Below are 24,338 nucleotides of genomic sequence, written 5' to 3' on the forward strand. Positions count from 1 at the left end.
AATACACTAAATATTTTTCAAATGGAGAAAAAACCTTCAGGTTTTACCTAAAAAGATCTGTTGCACGGTAAAAAGTTCAATAAGTGGCTTAATATTTATTTTTAAAACATTGTGTTATATTTTTAAACTTTAAAAATGTTGTCCTGAAAAATCAAGTATTTTGATTTATGACGTTCTTGAATGAAGTGAGCGATATATATATTATAATATTCCATTACTGGTTTTGGGACATGGGATTAAAGTTAACAAGACTGAAAAACAGATAAGAAAGTAACAAACAAGAAAACACAGGGCAAAATGGAAAATATAAAGTAATAAAAGGTACAGTAAATAGACACATAATTTAAGATTTAAGATTTTTTTTTAAATGGTCAAAGAAAAGAAGAGAAAATATATCTAATCACTAACACAAATATCTTTCTGTTAAGTATTTTTTTATATTATTTTTTTGATATCTCATCAAAGATGAAGAAGAATATGGAAGTCTGGGCATTTACGGGGCTTACGACCGTCATAGGCTGGTTTGAGTGATCACTTTACACACGTGTAACATTCACCAATTCTACCCATTATGGACAACACTACTCAAATTCTTGGAAGTTCTATATATATGAACCAATTTAGAAACCTTGTTCATGAATCACTAGAACTTCACTAGAGACATCTATTGGTGAGATGTAAAGAAGCTTTTTACTAAGCAGAAACTCTTATATTAGTATGTGAGATCCGAATCCTGGATTATAATCACACACATGAGAAACGCCAGAAAATACCATTTTCATTTTTATTATTAAGCTTATAATTTGACCAGATAATTTATTTACAACATTTTGAGTGTGTCCAAATACTTGTTCACAAAATCTGGATTATCTCCAATTACAGGAGTTATCTTCATATTATTTTTTTTGATATCTCATTAAAGATGAAGAAGAATATGGAAGTCTGGGCATTTACGGGGCTTACATAAATAAATAAATGCCCAGACTTCCATATTCTTCTTCATCTTTGATGAGATATCAAAAAAATAATATGAAGATAACTACTGTAATTGGAGATAATCCAGATTTTGTGAACAAGTATTTGGACACACTCAAAATGTTGTAAGTATTTTTTTAGTTCATTAATTTGGGATCCCTGACTGGATTCAATCTTATATATGTCAGGCAGCTGGCTACTTTGGGTATAGGCAATATATTGAAAACACCTTACTCCAAACTTATAAAATTTATTAGCCCCACATGTATTTTATTATGTCCTCGTGTATTGTAATGATGAATTTCTCTGTTAAGAATTTGTTTGGTGTTGTTGTTTTAATTTCTGAAATAATTTCCATTTAATCAGTTCCTTGGTTAAACTAAAACCCGGTGACATTTATTTCTAAAATGACACTTGTACTGCCATCTGTGGTTGTATTTTTACACTGAAACTACACTAGATTATTTTTGTGTTTTACCCACAATATATAACCTAAAACAAAATTTGTGTGACGTCATTGTAATGACGCTGTTAAAGAAAACATATGAAATAATACACCTATAATTTTGATAAAATACATGTCTAAATATTTTCTTTTTCAAGAAAATATGTTGCTTCTAGCATTTCTTATTTTTTAATTTTATTTTTAATTTTTATTTATTTTATTTTATTATGATAAAAAATATAACAGTGCCTGAAGACCATATGCCTTGAAGTATTTTTTAACAATATTTTTTTTCTGTCCAGGTGATGCAGATGAGAATGTATACGTGGTGCAGAATGGGCGGCTGAATGTGTTTATACGCTCCATCGATGGTTCCGTCTTGTCCCTCAAAGTGGTCAAGGCGGGAGAGAGTGTCACGTCTCTGCTCAGCTTCACAGATGTCCTTACTGTAAGTTCATCGAATCGTACAAAGATTGAATTAGTTGCAACATCAAAGATTATCACTTCTTATTGGGAGCTTATTACTATTTTTCATCTTCTAAATACCTTAGACGTAGACTGAGAATATCTGTTGTTCTCAAAACTGGTCATGTTTATTCATTGATTTGTCATTTCATTTGTAGAACTCCATACATTATATTTTGAATATTAAATCAAACACCGATTTTTAGGGTCTACTAATTTGTACTTAGTAGACCCTAAAAATCAGTGTTTGATTGTAATATTTTAAATAAGGTAACATTTACATTATTAAATTCAAAATTAATAGGCGTCATGTCGTAGTTGGGTAGATGTTCAACTGCGAAACTGGCGTTCGGTTTCCGCCAATTACCAAGTAAATTCAAGAAAGAAATATTGTCAATTGTTCCCGGTGTTTGTGATGTATTTTTCACATTTACCTACCCTGTCCTTGCTAAGTAAAAGCCTGTAAAAAGTAGAGGCTTTCTTAGAGAAGTGGTCTTTTACTAGTATTTTATTTTTATATTTAAATAGTGTGTAATTCGTATTACTTTCTAGGGCCATCCCCAACCGTATAAAACTGTAAGCGCCAAAGCTTTAGAAGATTCCCAAGTCATCAGGTTACCAATGTCGGCATTTCGAGAAGTCTTTCAAGAATATCCCGATATATTTGTCAGAGTTATGCAGGTAAGATATTTTTTTTTTATAAATATATGTTTTGTTCATATGGTTTAGCTAGGTGCATGATGTAATATACACCATATAAACAATATAAAGGTACAAAAAATTGGAGGTAGAAAATACTTAACAATAGTATCATGTAATACAAGACAAATAAAAATTTTATTACAAAGAAAAATACATGTATGAAAACTAAATAAGAAGGTGGCAAGGAAGGAGGAATTCTCCACGATCTCATCTACTAATTATAAATTGGGGACCATATCACCCTTCTGCAAGTCGCATCATTTCATTTGTTGACATCCGGATATTTAACCCGTTCAATGTCGGGTTGTCACGGACTCTTATGTCAGAGTTTCTCGGTTCGAACCCACTCTACCACAATTTGATACCTATTTCTAATAATGAGCCGCTTAGGCTCACAGAAATAGTATGAAATTGAAATATTTATTTAAATAATAAAAACACAAATATTACTACTGTTTAAAATAAAAAAAAATGCAAATAAAAAATGTCATACAGTCTACAAATCCTTATATTTATTCAATACGACTCCCATCAACGCATTTCTGCAATATTTGTATGGACATAAGAGCCGTGTTCGGCGCACAGAATGTGTTAAAACAAGAGTAAGAGCTTTTAATTTAATATTTTTTTATTCAATGGAAAAACAAATTTATTTTCTTTTCTTGACAGGTTTAATCGTCTTTTTTTAGCAGTTGATCACATGACATAATCAAGTTCTCCTAATTTTTTTTGTAGATTATCATGGTGCGTCTCCAAAGAGTTACCTTCACTGCCCTTCATCAGTATCTAGGACTGAGTGCTGAGCTGGTGAATCCTGTAAGTTTTGTATGTTTCCATATTCACTCTTTATATCAGTATGTGGTGATTTTAACTGGATGAGAAAAGGACAGATGAGAAGATAAGGAATTGAACAAAATAAGATTACGAATTCTTGGTAAAGTTGCAAATTTATGGTAATTGGAGGATTCCGTAAGGATATGAAAAAGATACGTGCATCTTGTATTTTTTGAGGTTACTCTAAAATTAATTAAATTTAGAAGGTGGAATGGTATAAAGCAGAGGTGTCAAACACATTTTCATTTTGATCTAACTTTAAGTGAATAATTTATTATCAAAGATAGTCACATGAGGTATAGTAGATCTAACTTGATGATTTTGTAAAAGAATATCCCGTACAAAAAAAGATTTCAATGAAGAATTAAAATAAATGAAAAATATAACCGTGGGTATCCGAGGGCCACAAAAAAAATCGCCGGCCGCGAGTTTGACATGCCTGGCATAAATTATGATTTTTTTTATAAAGGATTATTAGATCATTAACAGTGTATTTAATTTAAAGAATGATAATAGAAAATTGTACCGAATACCGGCAATAATACCTGTACTTTCCAGGGTCGTGATGGCAGAGAGTCGAAGCGTGCATCCATGTTCAGATATTCTCCACAAAAGCGACCATCCGGACTGCATGATGTCAACGTCAACAGCGAACACACTTCCTACTCACTGTCCGATGTAGCCAGAGATCCCGGGGTGAGTTTTGAGAACTTGAACACTTCAATACATAGTTCCGGGCATTTTTAATTAATTGCCAGCGGTAGTAAGAGGGCAAAAAAATATATGGAGCAAAGGTAAAATATAGTAATGGTTAAAGGAAAGATAGTTTCTATTATTACTTTTTTTCTTTCTTTTGTATATATTATTTTAAAATTTGGTGAAAACAATAAATATATTTTTTTTTATATACAATAAAAAAAGAACCCCACTGATAAGACTCATGAGGTGGGTTTTTATCAAAAAACTTAAAAAAGAAAAAAAAAATTAATTAGTGTTTACTTATTTCTTAAAATTCATTGTGAAACGTGTTTCAATGCATTCCGCATCATTTTCAAACACCATAATGCTTTGAAATACGTGTCACAATAGATTTTAAAATATATTGATATTTACTAAGTAAAACTTGAATTAAAAATGGATAGATTTTACCACAAAGTACCAAATGAATTCATGAAAATCAAAATGATTTTTATGTATGTATTTTTATAAAATAAAATGACCATTCTAAGTAAAAATAAAAATGTCATGCGTACCATCATCTGGTTCTATAGTTAAATATTTCAAAAAAATATTGCTCTCGGTTTTTAAAATATAAACCATTTGATGCTTAAGAACATAGATTCCCAAACTCATTTGACTCTATGCCTATTTTTCTAGTTTGATCCGTCGCTACAAAACAGTGTGTCTCCTCAACCCACTAGCGCTGGTAGCAATCACATGAGGAATAAGCAGCCAGACATGGTGGCCGATATTACTTCCAACGCCACCTCACAGGTAAAAAACATGTACCATTTTCGTTCATTTCGTTGTCTTCCCCATGTAATAATGTTTGGATCTCGCATATTTATCTTATCCTGGTGTTTCTTATTCTATCTCGTAGACTCTTGCCAGATATGTTCCTTATAGTCTTCATTTCTGACACTCTTAGTGCGTTTTTTGTAACTGCACTCAAATTGACCACATGCTCTCCCGGGGACGGAAGAACGCTCACTGAAAATTGCAGCGCCGATTAACAGTTAATGCAAACAAGATAAAATATTAATCATTAATATCATTTGTGAATACGGATCACCTCGAATACTGAGAGACTGTCCCATTTGCAGTGGGTAGTTATTGAAATATTCCTCCCTTCCAGCAAATGCCGGATGTGCAGCCGCACCCGTCGCACGTCCCCTCCCGCCCCGTGTCCTCGGGGCGCCGCCCCGAGCGGCAGTCGGCCGAGACGGACGAGCAGGCGCTGCTGAACATCGCCACCGAGGCCTTCGTCAAGGAGCTGGGCCTGGATGACGACACGCTGCTGCGCGGCGGGCACGTGCAGATACGCGAGGTGCTCGCCGGCACCTACCTCATGAAGGAAGAGAGCGAAAAGGTGCGTGTCATTTCTCACAATTGTGCTCCTATTTTTAGGCAGATATTATTTTTACTTATGTTAAAAACTGTGTGCGTTTATAAAAAAGTGTAAAGGCAAACTAGGAAGGTACCTAGCTTCATTTTATTTTTTTGTTGTTGCTTTTGCACTGGCGACATTATGTTTAGTATTTACTAAGCATAATCGAAAGGTACTTTGATGTTAGGTATAAGTCAGTCGACAATGTATTTTACGAAATAAACCAAAATTTTACCCTTTATTTGAAAAAAATAATGAGGTATGTGGATGTGTTATTGTTTTTTTTTTGTAAAATGAGATATATTTTTTTAATTATTTACAAAAATACTTCTTTTTCATACTATTTCTGTGAGCCTAAGTGGCTCATTATTAAAAATAGGTATCAAATTGTGGTAGAGTGGGTTCCAATCAAGAAACTCTTGGCTCAAGAGTCCGCGACACTAACCACGGTACCACAACCCGACATAAATTTATCGATTAGTGTTGGTGTTGCAAGTAAAAATTAATTAAAAGAAAAATCTAAAGTAAATATAATTTAAATTAATACTCTCCTTGTCATTCATTGTTCGCTTTGTGTAATACCACTTAAAAACTTTTTTTCATGAGTTTTCAAGTGGTTTTACAGAAAGTGAATAATGAATGATTAGAAAAGTGTTTTTTTTATAAAAAAAGAGAAATATTGGTGTTTTTTATTATTTTTACAAATATTTCAATTTCATACTACATATTTCTGTGAGCCTAAGCGGCTCATTATTAGAAATAGGTATCAAATTGCGGTAGAGGGGTTCGAACCGAGAAACTCTGACTTAAGAGTCCGCGACACTAACCACGGGACCACAACCCGACCATTGGTTAGTTACCATACCACAATGTTAATAATGCTTTTAGAATATAACTTATTGTTTTTATTTAATTTTTCTGGTTGGCTTTTAAAAATGTTTTTTTTAAATCACAATTTTTTTATTGTTTCTTAACAAGGAAATGGTTTCTTTTTTATCTTATACATTAAATTGAAAGCCTTACTCATATATTTTTTGTTCTTTTATTATTTTGAGTTGCCGCTTAATATTTTATCCAGAATTCTTGGACTTGGCCAGACCATCCCGTTCACGACAAGGTCAGAATCAATTTGCGCAACTGTATTTGCATCTTGTTCCCGCCTGTTCCCTTTTTATACTTGTTCAAAGTACGTCGCCATTCTATTAACTTGAATCTACATCCCTCAGACATCTCTCGTCTTTCGAATACACTCATACTTGGAATATATTTGGTCATTTTTGTCATAGAAGAACTGGGCATTTTTCGATGCAGAACTTCCATAATTCTCTCTTCAAATCCTTTTTTCTTTATTTCTTTATATAAATTTCCTTCCAGTATGCTAGTGTTCATAGCTTGGGACACTATCTCACTATCGTTTCATTCCTTGCGCCAAAGATATTTAATTTGCTGCCCGTAACCATTAAGAATTCCAGTAGTGATCATGTCTTTAAGAACAGTGTCCGTCGATGGTTGCTTCTCGTTGGAAGGAACAAGGTGAAAGTGAATTAATTAAAGTCCAGGTGTAATTATTTTATTGCAAAAACCTTTATACTGTAAATTGTTATTGTATGTATTTTATGTAATGTATATAATTTAATAATAAAAAAAAAACAAATAATAATAAATAAATAAATTGTATTAACATGTAAGTATTTCGGCTCAACACAGGCCATCCTTAAAGAGCCGTAATGCATATAGTAAAAAAAATGTATGTATCTATGAAATAAATAAATAAATAAAAATAAATAAAAAATCTTATATGACAGTATCGTCTCTAATATATGTAGTTAGTACACAACACATGATTGTAAATGAAATTGACTTGTATGCAACTTAGAATAGTTCTGTATTCAAGTGACGACATGTTCCATCATCTCCCGTTTTCTTCTATAGTCTGTTTTATACAATATCTATTAAAGATCATTTTTTATTTCACTCTTCTTACAATCTTTACAATTTTCTTTCATATAAAAACGTTATGTCAAGCTGATACACCTATAAAATAATTTTGTTTATTTTTTTATGTTTTAGGATGTCGCATTGGTGTACTTGCTTTCTGGGTCATTCTTCGTATCGCAGAAACTCTCTGAAGGGGACTCGGAAGTTCACATGTTTACAGCTTATCCGGGTAATTATTTAGTTATGTTTTGCTTAAAGCTTTTGTTTTTAATTGTATCTTTTTGTTTTAAATGGTATTACGCAAAGTGAACGATGAATAATGAGGAGAGTGTTGTATTATCATACCACAAAGTTGACAATGCTTTTAATATACAAAATATGTGTTGTGTCTTGTTCATAAACTTTTTGAACAATGTTTTACGGAGATTTGTGCGCTTTTTTAGGTGAGGTCATGGGAGGCTTAGCGGTATTGACTGGGGAACCAAGTTTCATGACGATACGAGCGAAGCACTTTTCCAGAATAGGACTCATATCTAAGAGCTCTATTTATAAGTAAATATAATATCTAATTTTCTATCCAAATTTTTGCACTGATTATTTCCAAATTTTTGTTGTGAGTATTTTCAAATTTTTAAAACATGTATTTTTTAGTTTTATTTATAAATTTTTATTGTATTTCAATTTTTATGCTATTTTAATTTTTTTTTGTATTCACGAATCTTTGTAAAGAAATACTCAATTTTACCCCTTTCTTTCCTTTCCGAGGAATTTCTCTGTAAGGCATAGTCTTAATAAATAAAAAAAACAGGTTGTTTATTATTTAAAAAAGATTTAACTATCAGTTGATATAGGAGATAAGGATTTTCTTTTATCACAGGTTTTTTTTAAAAAACCCAATTTTTATTTAAGTTTGAGTTTATAAAATTTATTACATTTGAACATCAATCATAAATCATTGTGACAAGGCACCCAAGTCACAATGATTTACTCCATTGTCTATGCCCATTTTGCTCACCTGTTTTATTGGTTTATGTATGAATTAAAACTACTTTTGTCTTTCCACAGTATAATGAGAGAAAAACCAAAGATTGTGCTTCACATCGCCCACACGGTAGTAAAAAGGCTGTCTCCATTTGTGAGGCAGGTGGACTTTGCCCTAGACTGGGTGAGTTCCTTTTGACTATCTCTCTTTACATGAAAGTCAGACAGTGAAAATACCAGTATATACAAGGTCAAATATCAATGGTGTTTGTTTTTTTTTTTCCAGGTGTTTTTGGAGTCAGGTCGAGCCGTTTACCGGCAGGATGAAGATTCAGATTCCACGTTTATAGTTCTTAGCGGCCGTCTGAGGTCTGTCATCACACACCCTAATGGCAAGAAGGAGTTAGTCGGGGAGTATGGCAAAGGAGATCTAGTCGGAATTGTAAGATGATTGATATTGTGTCATTGACTTGTCTATGATAAGAATTATGGAGATGTATCTTTTAGCGATGAGCTGTTTTTAAAAAAAAAAATATATACAGATATATTGCAGTTATATTATAACCACTCTATACTTTAAAACAAGCAGTGTTCAGGGACGTTGCATGATTGTAGCATGCCAACCCGAGCACTGCTCGTGTGTTTCTATTGGTTAACGTTATATAAGATAAACAAACAAACAAAGCTTGCCATTTGCCACTTGATGCTTTTTATTAGAATTTATTGGAAATCCTTCAATAACTTACCAAATTTTATTTTATTTTTTCTCTTTTGTTTTTGAAACTGGACAACTTTTAATTTATGTATGTAAACTCTTTTTATAAAAAAAAATAAAATAACCTGATATTTTTAGTTTTACTGAGCATTAAGTGGTTAAGAAAAAAGGCATAGAAAGCTTTGAAGTCAATCATCCTGGATGACCATCATCTGATGAACAATACGTTAAGAAAATCAAATATTTGGTGCTCAAATAGCACTCCAGCACAGACTTGCCTAACGCGCAATACTTCCAGGTTGAGATGGTGACGCAGACCAAGCGCAGCACCACCGTGATGGCCGTCAGAGACTCGGAGCTTGCCAAACTCCCCGAGGGACTGTTCAACGCCATCAAGTTTCGCTTTCCCGTTGTGGTCACGCGACTCATCAATCTGCTTGGACACAGAATTCTAGGTAAAAATTAATTTCCCCTCAAAAAGTTTTTTTTGTTATTGTGGACTCCATATAGGGAGCGGATATGTTTTTTTTTTCTCCAAATAGGGAGTTGTGCTAGGGAGCGGATATGTTTTTTTTTCTCCAAATAGGGAGTTGTACTCTGATAAAATGAAATGCAGAGAAGCTTAAATGCATACAGCAATCCATGGAAAGATCCATGCTTGGTTTAAGCCTGATGGATAAAGTAAAAAATGAAGAAATCTGGAACAGAACCAAAATAGAAGATACCATGGATGGCGTGGCAAGATTCAAATACCAATCAGTTGGACATATTGTAAGACAGGACCCCATAAGATAGCCCCTAAAATTTTTGACCTTGGGAGAATATAAAAGGTGTTAGAAGAGCTGTGGGGGGTAGAAACTGGCTGCAAACAGCAACCAATCGAAGGAAATGGAAGGATACGGAAGAAACGTATATCCATCAATGGAGAACTGAAGGCTAGACAAGAATAAGAAAGCAAAAAGATATGTAGTACTTACTTCTTTATAATAAGAGTAGTACTGTAGAACGGGGCTACTTGAACTTTGATGTGTTACTTGAGCCCAGTACAAAAAAGAGATTTAAATCTGTATTTGGTCTACAATAATGAACGTATCGTGACAATATGTGTCACCTGTCAGGGAAACAATGAATCATGTCGATACATTAATTATTGTAGACCAAGTCATAATGAATGGTGTGTAATGAAGCAAGAGTAATATTTATAGTGTTAATGTATGGTCTGTGATATTGCAGGTTCATGGCAGAAGCCATCGCACGCCATCGGCCGGCCCAATGCTGCGGTGGATGCCCGGCCTTCGCAGCTTAACTTCAGCACGGTGGCCATTGTTCCCGTCAGCGACGATGTCCCCCTAACGGCCTTCACCTACGAACTCTACCACTCCTTATGTGCCATTGGTAAGCAAACCTGGTATTTGGGCATTTCGTTTCACTTTCTCTCCATGATAGAATCTACCAACATTTTCATTTTAATTTGTGATAATTTCAGCATAAGTTTAGTGAATTCTATATGAATAATAGTTACTTAACTGGTGTAAATTAATTTATTAGTAAATAATATTGTTAATCTGTTGGAATGTTATTTTATTACATTGTTAACAGGCGGTTTTTTTCATCAACCCTGACCCTAATTAGTAAACTAATTAGGGTCGTATACTAATCACAAATAAACGGAAACCCAATTCCGATCTGTATAATGTTTTTTGGTGTTTCTCGCGCTCTACCAAAAGTAAGCAAATGCAACGCTTATGAGCATCTCCCGCTCTCTACCAACATTATGTAAAAGACGCTTTTAAGCGTTTCCTGCAAATAATGTATAAATATTTTTTTTAAACATTTTTAAATTCTATTTTATGCTGTTAATATGTACTATTTTTCAACCTTCGATTTTCAGGTCCTACTCTCAGACTGACTTCCGACGTGATCAGAAAAACTCTAGGTCTTAGTATAATGGATCCCAACAGTGAGTACCGTCTCAGCTCGTGGCTGGCCCAGCAAGAAGACACTCACAAGGTATGCTCATTATTTACTTACTAGCTGTATCTGGTTACACGTTGAATGAAATAGAAAGCACACATTTCTAATGTGCTCAATTTCATAATGCTTATGAAGCAATGAACGTATTAAAAATCTTTGAAACAACAGTGCAATCGAAAACACTAGGTGACAGTAGTATCAGAAGCATGCTGTCTGCCATGAGCAACGTTTTGTGTTGTATTAAAAAGTATTTTTCACAGCAACAAAAAAACATGTTTTATTATCACATGTAAAAACACCACAGATAACAGGTGTACATAAAACACGCGTGTATTAAATTGCAACGTTGTATCAAAATTTCTATAAATTTTCATTTAGAAATTAGGAATTTTTAAAAAATATTCAATATTCAATGAAAAAATATAATTTTATTTTCTCATCACACTTTTGACACTCATCAGACAAAACACGGAAAATGACTTTAACAGCTATCGTCATTGGCTAGCTGTAGAATGATAGGAGAAAGTTGCATTTGAGAGAATTGCATTATGTTAAAAATCAGTCATTAAATGTGATTGAATAACGCAAGCAAATGCATCTTTTTCCTGCTAATAATGAGAGATTCGCGCAGACGGTACAGTATTGCCAGACATACATGCGTGGAGTACCTGCCCATGAGCTGAAACCAACATGAGGTTTACTTGAAGTGTTATTTTTCTGTCAGGTCGCCCTGTACCAGTGTGATCCAGGCTTCACTCAGTGGACTCAGCGGTGTGTCCGGCAAGCGGACTGTATCCTCATAGTTGGACTTGGCTACAAACAGCCCAGTATCGGAAAGGTATGTTCTATTTTCTATATTAACACCTTAACGACCGGTCCCACGTTTGCACGGAAATTTGAACTGATCGCTAAGGACTTGTCCCGCGTTGCACGGGTTTATAAGTAGTCAAACTCAATGTTATCTATTGAGTAAATCAAGTCATTTGTTCATTTGAAAATAAATTCACGTTGAAAGAGAAATATTTTTGTTTTTATTATTTACAAAAATACTTAAGTTCATACTATTTCTGTGAGCCTAAGCGGCTCATTATAAAAAATTAGGTAGAGTGGGTTTGAACCCAGAAACTCTGAATCAAGAGTCCGCCACACTAACCACAGGACCACAACCCAATACTAAATAAACAAGTATTGTAAAATGTGTCCTCGGCATGGAAAAACCTAGCAAAGACACATTATTGTAAATATGTATAAAAAATAGAAGCTACAAAGTGGCTGCGGAATCAATTAATGAAATTTTTGTTTTGTTAGATTGAGAAGGAGATTGAGCGTCTGGCCATCCGAACGCAGAAGGAGCTGGTGCTCCTGCACCGGGAGGGGGGCCCCAAGCCGCGCGGCACTGTGGACTGGCTCAACATGCGCGCGTGGGTGTCCTCCCACCACCACATTCTCTGCCAGAACAGGATGTTCACCAGGAAGAGCCAGTATAGAATTGTGAGTCATATATTACTCACTTACGTCAGCCTTCTTCTTGTGTCCAGCATTGAACAAACCCCTCCCTCTTGGACTTCCACAGTTATCACCATAAAAATACATGTCTATAAATTGTTTTTTAAAAGTGTTACGACATAAAACTTGTGAAATATTTCAACAATGATATCACTGTCGGTTTTTATGTTGGATTTATCATTTTTCATCCCAAGTAACTCAGCAGTTTTGCAAACAGATCATATTTTGCAACTAAATAAACATGATGTATCTAATAAACAAATGAAATCGCTTGTGTCTCATGATTACTACGACTTACGCGACTCTCTTCCAGTGCAGGCCCGCCACTTTCCTAATGCCATCGGACCATCTTGTCTGGGCCTACTCACGCTTCTGCGTACTATTCTAGGCCTCCAGTCAAGCACCTTTTTCATCCATCTCTCCTCTGACATACGCGCCACGTGACCTGCCCAGTTCCACTTTTGATTCGCCAATTTTTTAAGCCACATCTGTTATGTTATGTTCCCTTATCCGAACATTAGTTTTTTGGTGTTACCTTGATATTTAGTGACTGGAATGTAATATGTTACTTTCCAGTCACTCAATATTAAACATTGCATGTGTTGTGATGTTGGGACAAAATATGGTTTCTAAGAGGCAAGGTAATTCCACAAAAAAAGGCAAATGCTGTTTTGACTAACCAGAAGTATGAAAACTTAGCACCATACTGCGAATAATTGTTAGAACTAATTTACAATATTTGGTTTTGTCCTAATTTTTGTACCTGGATTTGATCTGCAATTAGATGATATTTTTTATTTGAGGTGGGAATCAAACATTAGTTTGAAAATGCCATTACAAGACGAAACATTGTCATAATTTTTTTATTTATTGTTTCGGCATTAACTGTGTGGTAAGACATGTTACAATGATTAAAGAAAACACTTCGTTTTTTACCACTTGAGTTTTATTATAGACTACATGTTTCAGAAGTTAAACTTCCATCATTCATTCACTATACAGACCTGAATGATGGAAGTTTAACTTCTGAAACATGTAGTCTATAATAAAACTCAAGTGGTAAAAAACGAAGTGTTTTCTTTAATCATTGTCATAAATTTTATTTTAATGTCTTTTTAATAATAAAATACAATTTAGTAGACTCTAAAAATCAGTGTTTGATTTTAATATTTAATATTTAAATTTAACAATTTTCCTATTCCAGTGCGAGCTGTACAACAAGGTGCTGATGTCCGAGGCGTCCGTCCACTCCGACTTCTCCCGCCTCGCCCGCTGGCTGACCGGCACTTCGGTCGGGCTAGTGCTGGGAGGAGGGGGTGCCCGGGGCGCCGCACACGTGGGCATGATACGCTCCATACAGGCAAGTGCTCACACCATAATATTATTTTAATAAAATTATGTTCCTACAATTGTTTGTTTGTAATGTCCGTAATATAAAAATATATATTTTTTAGAATTATTAAAGGCACTTAACAATTTCGTACTAAAATTCTTGGGTGTACTGGCAAAAAACGTCAACTCGAAAATATGCAATTTTGACAAAATTATATTATAAAATTTTCAACATCCTATAAACTGAAAAAATACGCGTACATAATACAATAAGTAGTTTGAAATGTCATATATGTGGTTTTAAAAGTAAACTGAACTTTTAGTTTAATAGCGGGTATTTTATTCAGGCAAAAAGCTTTAAACAACAGGGATTATTCAAACAGGTATTTTAGAGTTAACGTTTTTTGCCAGTAAACCCACGAAATAGTGTAAGTAAACACTTTGTTTGCGGGAAATGCTTAAAATCTTCTTTTACATACTGTTGGTAATAAGTGAGAGAAGCTTATTAGCGTTCTATTTGCTTTCTTTTGGTAGAGCGCGAGATACACCAAAAAATATTGTACAGATGGGAATTGGGTTTGCGGTTACTTGTGATTAGTATACTGAGGGTCGGGCGGCAGACTGTCTTGAGTATAATTAGGGTCAGAGTTGATGAAAAACCCCCCCAACAATGTGTTTAATTGATTGACTCCTATTCTCATAACTCATTAATCCACGGATGTCGCTGTTTATGACTAATTGTTTTGTGACTAATTTTGTTCTTTAATAAAATTTGTCCCGAATAAGTCCAGATAAGAATTGTGTTATAATACAAAATAGCACTGGATGGGAATATCATTCTTACGAAGTACATATGTGTATTTTTCAGGAAGCGGGAATCCCAATAGACATGGTGGGAGGAGTGAGCATAGGAGCCTTCATGGGGGCTCTGTGGTGCAGCGAAAAGAACATCACCTCAGTGACGCAGAAAGCCAGAGAGTGGTCTAAGGTAAAAATATTTGTGATAATTTATGTTTCCAGACTGTGTTTGGGAGACTTGTTAATTTGCCACTCTATGCTGAAGGTTGGCAAACATGTCTTCAGCCGTTCTAAATACCAACTTGGAGCTACCACATCCTTTAACACGTTAAACGCCAACACTAAAATTTGAAAATTTTGAAATTCACTAAAAAAAACTTTTGCGTAATTTATGTATTTAGTAGATAATGACCCCAAAGCAAGCTTTGTAGACAGTCAAAATGAGGACAAAAAATTGAAATGAGTTATTCTATAAAATATTTTTTTATAGGATTTCACTTTTGTATATAGCAAGTAAATGCCTACATATTATATGTATGTACAAGGTACATCTAATCTTTCATTTGCTATCCAATGTATGTATGATAAGCGACTGAACCGCAACTTACGCGTGTCTAATGTGAAAGTCTAGTGGTAATACCGTGTATTTCAAAGCACGTACGCAATTCGATGTTGCGCCAGTGTGAAGTTCTTTATGGAAGTGCTTAGTAGTTGCGAACACGCTGTATGTACGGTGTCCAACAGTAAACAAAATGGTGTCTAAATTTTTGGGGATTCAGAAAATGACTCAATGGAGTCGGCAGCTCCTCGACCTGACCTACCCCGCCACGTCCATGTTCACCGGACGTCATTTCAACATGACCATTCGGAGTACGTTCGAAGACACGCACATCGAAGACTTGTGGCTTCCGTACTTCACAGTAACCACAGACATCTCTGCTAGCTGTATGAGAATACATCGGCATGGTATGTAATTTTTTTGTATATATTTTGTATTTATTTGTTATAAGATAAGTTTTACTGCAATTTTATTTTAAGTTCAGTCGGCTGAATAATATCTTTAAATTGTTATTTTAACAATAAAAAATAATAAAACATCTTTTTACTGCGGTATATTCCTCAGTATTAAAGATAAATTTAGCTGTCTGAATATACATACTAGTATAATAAACATAAATGGCAGTTTGCAAACAGTATTCTACAAATATTCGTCATGTTTTCTATCACTTTTCGTATGTTCCATACAAATAATTTGAAAAAGTGTCTTTGTCAAAAACCATAGAAATCGTCACAGACATTTTTATATTATTCTCTTGTGTATTTTGATAACTTCTGTGGATTTTTCCGTATTGTTTGGTTTTCATATTGTCAGTTTTTTGAGTATTAGATTTCCATAGATTTTTTGGTTTGCTTTTCAAAATTTTGTAATTTGAAGACTGCTGTTTGTTTTATTTTACTATTGATATTATTTTCTTTTCAACTTTAAGAAAATATATAATAAAATATACAATTGAAACTATTATTCATTAAATTATTCTAAACTGGTTCAATTTGATGTCATTTCAACTCCTTCATTTTATTTGAATTTTATAATATTATATTTTTATTCAACACTAAATATTAAATTAATTAACTAACTAAAATATTAAATTAGGAGTTAAAGTTAAATGCTACAATTCTTGGCTTGACACATCTCGTGCAAGAAAAAATCTTTCACTGAATGCTAGAGACTAATCTTTAAATATAGACCATATAAACATAATACGTCACAGTTACATTTGGGCTATAAATTGAGGGAAAAAACTGCAAAGTGAAATATGAAATTTACAGTTCAGGAAAATAAAGAAATATCATAATTAATAAAACACTAATACAAAAAATCTCTTAAAACCACTGCATAAGATGTGTCAAGATATAATTATTTAAATACATAAAAATAAATTTATACATATTTAAATACATAAAAATAAACAATATACTAATTTGGCTCATTGGAAGAACTAAGAAAAACATTAATTTCATAAATTAAAACAACCCTATTCAAAAAAATCAAAATGGCATGATAAAGCACATATTTTTTTATTTCTCCCAATGATTTTTCTTGTTTATTTTTCAGGTTATTCAATAAATATATTCCATTTTCTGTTTAATTATAATATTTTCGTATAAATTGATTCATAAAAATATATTGAGCCATAGATAAAATATAAAAAAATCAATCCTGTATTTTTTTATACTTCTATGGTCTTCTAAATATTTTTTAAATATTGCAATAATTTTTGGCATTTTGATGTCTTAAAACCGCTAATATTTATGGTTATTTTCCCTACAAATGATTTTTTTGTTTTAAAATTTTTATTTCAATGTCTGCATCAATGTTGTATGCTCTAAACAGAAGTAAACTTGATTATTAATTATTTTAATTTTGTGTATGCACACTTTTACTTTCTATATTGTTTTTTTTCCTTTTTCTTAAATAATGTTACCGATAGTAATTACCAAATGTTATATTCGATTCCATCGTTCTGAATACATACATATTATATTTTATGGTGTGTGGGCAAAAATGCTTTATAACAAAAATACATGTTATGTCATCTTATTAAGATAACCCCATAATGGATGAATTACATTATGACAATCATTTATTGGACAGACTTAAGCAGAAATTATACAAACCATAAATAAGAAAATTGAGATAAACTTAAATGATCGAAAATATGTTTTTCCTTGAATTGGTTTAAAATGAAGGATGAGGCACTAGATTTGTAGATATTTTGACATTGAAAGCAATGGAAAAAAAATCTGTGTGTGCACTTTAGAATAATAAAAAAAAACAGTTCATCACAATCATTTATTCTTTATCAAAATATATATATATATATTTTTTTGGCTATCAAAAAAATGCAACTAAACTTTTATACCTACCTGGAAAGCTATGGAGGGAACAAAAATGCAAAATTAATTTGAAAATACTTGCTCAGTGTTGCCAACTTAAAATCCATAGATATCTTCAATGTGCTGCAAAAATGTGCTAGACAGAAAAAAACACCAGCACTATCGCATCTTCTATGTTCTAAATTTGTTTTTGCTTTTTAGTTGAATTGGCGTGCTGCACTAGAATATGAAATTGATTTATTTAGGCACTTAAAGTATCCATGAAAATTTTATCTGTTGATGAGAAAACATACAAAAACTAATTTTTCATTTTATGGATCGAATGGTTTCTGCTTAGCTACTTCCAAAACAGGCTCAATGTGCTATCAATGTTCTAATTCAAACAGGAAATGCTTTGATTTTTTGCTGGTGCAGTGGGCAACCTAAAAGGCTCTTTATATATATTTTATAAAACTTGTAAACTATAGCATGTAATATGTTCAAGTAACAAAACTTTTTTATTTGCATTATTTAACCAAGCCGGGAATCGAACCCGAGACTTTGAGCGGTAAAGCACACTTTAAAGTGGCACTTAGATAATGTCAACAGGATTGCTATCCAATTTTTTTTGTAGATTTCCCTTTATTGTAAATTATATTTTGTCGATGGTCGAATAGTTTTTTCAAATTATGTATTTCGTTATATTATATTTCAAGTATAATATTTTTATAGGCCAAAGGACAAAGAAACCATTGGTTTTTTATTTATACAAATATGGTGTCATATGTTAGCTATTTCAATGCCTGACAAAACATTTTGCATTAAGTTTTATATTTGAAAAGATACATATAAAATAGTAATATTTTAAATAAAGGGTCTTTTTTATTAATACATTTTAAATGGACAGAAAACATCAAAGTTAAAAAAATCTCATTTAAAATTCTAAGTTTCAAAATAAATCCATGTTAATTATTTTAATTTTGTATGCATCTTTTTGTTTGTTTCACATTTAAAAAGCTTATTATCATACGACACCTTATTTGTGCAAATTGGTTGAGTAGTTTTTTTTTATGTATCTAAAAAAAATTAATGCTAGAACCACCATCTTTATGATGTTATACCTACTCTTTTCTCATGATTATAATGCGCCAGCCGACATAAATATGCGGACTTAAAAAATACTATTAAGGAAACCATGTTGACTATGACGATACCAGTTGTTAGTAAAAATCTGTCCAGTCTCACGACTTTTTAAATATTGGCCTTTCTTATTAAGTTAAAAGTAAATCGAACTGCCAAAAAATACTATCTGTTTGTCACATAACTGGATAAATACCTATCCTTCCTATATTATATTTTATGAAATCGCTTTGGGTTGCCTACTTTTTCGAGGTTTATCATTTTTTACATGCGTTTTTATCATATTATCATTTATCAATCCACACATTCTCTTGGGAGGGGGACGCACAGGATTTTGGTGGCCATTTTCATTATCAGAGGTGCACTCTCTTCATTTCAACTGATTTTGGTGATAGATAATGTCTCTTGTTGTTTTGGTGTTTACAGCGCTATGACTTTTGGATTTATAATTCAAAACAACAGTTTTCCATTATTGCCGTAATTTAGTGACGGAAATTTCCTCCCTACCAAAGTAATTTGTTTTACATAGCATCATAATGGCCTGACTCGGTAGCCATTTCACTTTTTTATAAAAAAAATGTTTCCGGATAAAGACAATTTGAGTAAAGAATGCGGATCGCTTGTGATTGGTTACAAAATGGTTATATGTTTAGTTGTTGAGTTTTTGGTGTGTGTTTAATCGATTGAGAATTATTTGTGTTTTGTTTAATATTACTAACAAATATTTTTTTAAATCGATATTTTACCCCATAAAAATACGGCATGCAGTATAAAAACTCAATGAAATGAGCCATGGATTTAAGTAGAAGGTGATTATGTCCTTAAGTTGTATTCGTCAAAATGTTTTAATACTTTGTTTTAGTTTCCTGAATGCTCCAAAACAACTCATTGTGCTCCTCTTTTAAACTTTGCACATACAACATAAAAAATCATTTCTATCCTCATTTTTCTTCTAAATGTCTTGATAATGCTGATTTTCTTCTGTGTTGTTAGAATGCCTTTTACTAGAGTAATGACTCGCTATGCTTTATTTTAATTTTTTTAAATTCTTAATAATATGTGTAAGTTTTGCTTTTGATAGTTTAGAAATTTAAAAAAAGATTGTTGTGTCAGCAATAATTCCGCATGAAGATGTTGAATATAACGTGTAGCTTAAGACGATTGAATGATACATTTGTATGTCACAAGTTAGCAAGAGCCATGTAAATCCAACACATTTGCAATACTTTGCACACACCCACAACCTAACCTAACCTCACACCAATCATCTAAACGATTACCTCGCAAGGTATGATAGTGCTGAGTTAGTCACAGGGTGTGTGCAAAGTATCGCAAATGTATCGTATTTATAAGACTGGCTCTCTTGGATTTCAATTGTAGCGTTGGATTGTGTCAAGCTACATGGTTTATTCATTCAACACCTTCATATATTGTACAAACACTACAATCTTCACATATATGTGAGCTACAATCGTACGCAGGTATGATTTGCTTAGGCTTTATTTTTTTAAACTTTATTATTCCTCATCTAACTATTATTCCAATTACATAATATTATTAGAGATAATGCTATATTTTCAAAGATATTTACGAGTTTTTTTTCCGTATATAACTTCCATTTTCACATGATCTACCTATTTTAATTTATCGGTTCAGCCAGTTACCGTCTAAATACGTCCATATTGAGATAATGATCCAATCAAATATATCTAATATACCATAATTTATTTTTTTCTGTATCTGTAGTGTATTGATTAGCATGTTTGGCTAATATGTAGAGTTCTCAGATTAAATTCCCGATTACGACATAAGAAATTGTATATTTTCAAGCATAAGGCTGACCACTTTGATCGCATGTAATTTATAAGTTACATACAAAATTACACTGAATCTTAGTGCCCTATGCACTCACTGAATGAAATAAATACTGTAGCAATACATAATTGTAAGACGACACTAAACTCCAAGAAAATTATGAAGATTTAGGTAACCTGATCTTTAGAAGTTGACTGTCACAACAGAGATTTTTGGTTAAATATTATTGCTAATATATTATTAGATTAAAACCAATATCACCAATATCACCGTTACCGACATCATCAGACCAGTCTGATGATGTCGGTAACGACGAAACCCGGTCGCTGGTCAAATAAAAAAAGTGGAAAAGCTAAAAATATTGGTTTTAATCTAATAATATATTAAAAATGCAATTCCATCACGAAGTGTCAGTGGATAATATAAATCTATTAAATATTATTGCCATCGAAAACTTTTTAGACAAAACGACATTTTTTACTGTGTAAACTGTTACTGCAGAAATTATACTTCGTTACAATTATATTTTGTTCCCATAAATGGAAGTTATAGGAAAATAGATTTACATAAATATGTCACAGTTTTTTTTTTGTTTTTTTGTTTATGTACAACTTAATTTGAACAAAAAAAGTACAATGTTTGTGCCCTAAGTAATTTCATTTCATAAAAATAATTAATTCTAGACTAATCCTGTGATTAAAACATTTTTGAAGGATGCATACTATCTAAATATATATATATAATATTTTCAATGACACTTGAAAAAATGTACTTTCACCATCTTGATCACCATATTTAATATATTATGTACTATCTACTGAAATGGCAAATTTGCATCCATTTAAAAAGGAAATTAATATTGCAAGGTTTTATAGGCGGTTCTCGACTTATTTTAACATCTTCATTCGCATTTCATATTTCAGGGACCAATAGGTACAAATCGGGTTGTGTCCCCGTGGTTATTGTCTCGGACTCTGAGTCAAGAGTTTCTCGATTCAAATCCACTCTACCACGACATGATACCTTTTTTCAGGGCTTTTTTTAAAGCAAAAAGTCCCGGAACTCACTTCATGTCAAGCTTTTTACAACATTTTGAGTGTGTCCAAATACTTCACAAAATCTGGATTATCTTCAATTACAGGAGTTATTTTCATCTTATTTTTTGACATCTCATCAAAGATGAAGAAGAATATGGAAGTTTTTTATTATCAATCAAATTTAAAGCAACTTTTCCTATCAATTTGAGGAATATAAATATAGATTGTAAGTATGTTAGTGGAAACATGTTTCGTCTAATTGATTTTGAAAATTTCGCACTCTTCCTGGGAGAGAACATAACCTTAAAAAAAATTCGTCATAAAACATGTGATTAAGCAAATCCTAATCCTGTCACGGTAGTAGTTATGCATTGCATGATAAACGCATGAATATCCAAGAAAAAAAATTGTTTTACATGTAGAGCACTGTTTGATAACAAGTCAGTTAAAACTAAATATATTTTGTGGGAGTATGTATTAGGAAAGGGTTGTTATTGGGATTAGTTATCTCCATTGTATGTATGCTGTGGTCAATTTTGGTCAGCTTCCATGCACACAAAGTGATCATCCCAGTTGAAAATCCCATCAATGTGGATTTCCTAATTTTTCCTAAACTAACAGATTTTAAACCATAGACATGTCTATTTGAAAATTCTTGTTAAAATTAGAGATATTTACAAAGTGCCACATAAAATTTGTTGGAAAATATATTTCCATTCATGTTTTCAATGGCAATTTTGCACAAACATTTGTAATGATGCGAGCATGATTAATACTTTCATATCGCTTTAACTTAATTCCAAAAGAATGAGTAAATAGAGTAATAAATGGCACAATGTCCCTTATATTTATAATGAGGCCTCTTTTTTTACATTTTTCGTAAAGTGTCTACCTCCATCTGGGGTTACTTTAGCAGAAAAAAATAAAAACATAATGCAATCATAAAATGGAATAGATCAATTCCAAAGTACACTATTTCTCCATACATGGACACAAAAAAATTAAATTGATAATTACATATGATGGTTGAATTATTCGTGTTTTAATTCTCTCCAGTATAATAATACCACATGGAATTAGACACTTTACAGTTTATATCATTATTATCATAACATTAGGCTGTGTCGCTTTTGTACATTTTCAAATTCAGTGATCAAAAGGGTCCAAAAAGTTGCCCTCAATTTTATTGTTGCTTGTATCAAAAATAAGAAGTATGACTGATAATTGTTCAAGCTGTTTTCGGGAGCTAAAGATGATTTCTTTAGCTAGTATTATAGCATTTTTACTGCCACTCTTGGTAAATAAATCAGCACAGTCAAGTAGTAAAATTATCTATGTATCTTGTTTTTAATATGAAAATTGTAGAAATTATTATATTCTAATTAACGTAATCAACTCTAAGTATAGATAAAGAAAGTGATAATTTAAACCATCAAGCGGAATTTCCTTTTTTCAAAAGTACATTTTATTATGTTCTTATGTATTGACCACAAGGTGTATTTTTTAAATTTTAAAATGGCACTTGATGCTCAAGTGATTAAATTTTTACTCTCTCCTGAAAAGTAAGCCTTTTATTACTTTATTTATCAATGATAATGAATCACATTTTTGCTATTTTATACCTAACCTCAAACAATATGAAGAATAATCTATGGATTTAATCTATTGATATCGTCATAATATAGATGAATCATCCACGTAAATTATCGCATTCCTCTTCTATACGCTGACTTCTATGGACTATTCAAATATTGTTCCTACCCAGTCGCATATCTGTAACAGAACCAAACAAGTTTCTACTGTTTGCAATATTAATTAGTATTTTTACCAAAACACCACAGTAAAAGTCTTTCTTAGAAATAATCTAACAATTCGATAACTCAATGTTGGCCACACTAAACTGATGTTTTGGACTTGTGTTATTTATTCACTCTATTCAACTACCCACACACCATATTCATATCAATACTTTCATCTCTTTCAACTCTTCTAAAACAATTTTTTAAGCCTAGATATTTCGCATCTTATTTTTTAGCTGTTCAAAATAAAATACTGCATTTTGAATTTTATTTTATTTTTAAAATATTTTTATTTTGCATCATAATTAAAGAAATCTGAGTTTTTAATTTTTTTTATTTAATTAGAAATTATTTTTGATTTCACCTTTAATACTGACACATATTTAGATAGTAAAGTTTACAAAATAAATATAATTTATATCTTTATATCATGGGTATACTGGCAAAAAATGTTAACTCTAAAACCCCTGTTTGAATAATCCCTGTTATTTACATATTTTAGCCTGAATAAAATACACTCTACTAAACTCAAAGTTGAATTTACTTTTAAAACCACATAAATATGACATTTCAAGCTACTTAGTGTATTTTGCCAGTTTAAAGAATGTTGAAAACTTTATAATATGCATCATTTAGTCAAAATTGCATATTTTCGAGTGAACATTTTTTTGCCAGTACACCTACAATATGTTTTGTAAACGCCAATCGAAAGCCGTTCTTAATACAATTATTTTTACATGATAATTGATCTTTTTCAAAATGTATATTTTAGAAAATTTCAAAACCAATAACATCGTTTATTTATATCTACATAATTTTTTTAAAATCGCTATCAAGCGACTATTACTACCTTTTTTTATATGAAATCACTTTCACCACTAGATATCCAGGAATTGTT

The 24,338-nt window shown here is 32.1% G+C and overlaps 1 protein-coding gene across 4 annotated transcripts in view; it reads left to right on the plus strand.

Moving 5' to 3' along the window:
* sws (patatin like phospholipase domain containing sws) overlaps positions 1–24,338 on the plus strand; it is a 73,076-nt gene that overhangs the window by 30,125 nt on the left and 18,613 nt on the right. For 3 of the 4 annotated variants that reach the window (XM_088271753.1, XM_088271750.1, XM_088271752.1), the window contains 18 exons: positions 1,723–1,868; positions 2,438–2,566; positions 3,323–3,403; positions 3,980–4,117; positions 4,799–4,915; positions 5,277–5,510; positions 7,599–7,695; positions 7,910–8,018; positions 8,532–8,631; positions 8,734–8,889; positions 9,461–9,617; positions 10,396–10,557; positions 11,054–11,172; positions 11,861–11,974; positions 12,445–12,627; positions 13,847–14,002; positions 14,843–14,962; positions 15,552–15,738. In XM_088271753.1, coding sequence (XP_088127879.1) covers positions 1,723–1,868; positions 2,438–2,566; positions 3,323–3,403; positions 3,980–4,117; positions 4,799–4,915; positions 5,277–5,510; positions 7,599–7,695; positions 7,910–8,018; positions 8,532–8,631; positions 8,734–8,889; positions 9,461–9,617; positions 10,396–10,557; positions 11,054–11,172; positions 11,861–11,974; positions 12,445–12,627; positions 13,847–14,002; positions 14,843–14,962; positions 15,552–15,738 — 2,505 coding nt within the window. Of the gene's footprint in view, positions 1–1,722; positions 1,869–2,437; positions 2,567–3,322; positions 3,413–3,979; positions 4,118–4,798; positions 4,916–5,276; positions 5,511–7,598; positions 7,696–7,909; positions 8,019–8,531; positions 8,632–8,733; positions 8,890–9,460; positions 9,618–10,395; positions 10,558–11,053; positions 11,173–11,860; positions 11,975–12,444; positions 12,628–13,846; positions 14,007–14,842; positions 14,963–15,551; positions 15,739–24,338 lie in introns of all 4 variants that reach the window. The other variant, XM_088271751.1, reaches the window with a different exon arrangement.

This window comes from Brachycentrus maculatus, unplaced genomic scaffold (assembly GCF_059751285.1).
Source record: "Brachycentrus maculatus isolate JH-2025_06_01 unplaced genomic scaffold, ASM5975128v1 h1tg000459l, whole genome shotgun sequence".
NCBI lineage: Eukaryota > Metazoa > Arthropoda > Insecta > Trichoptera > Brachycentridae > Brachycentrus > Brachycentrus maculatus.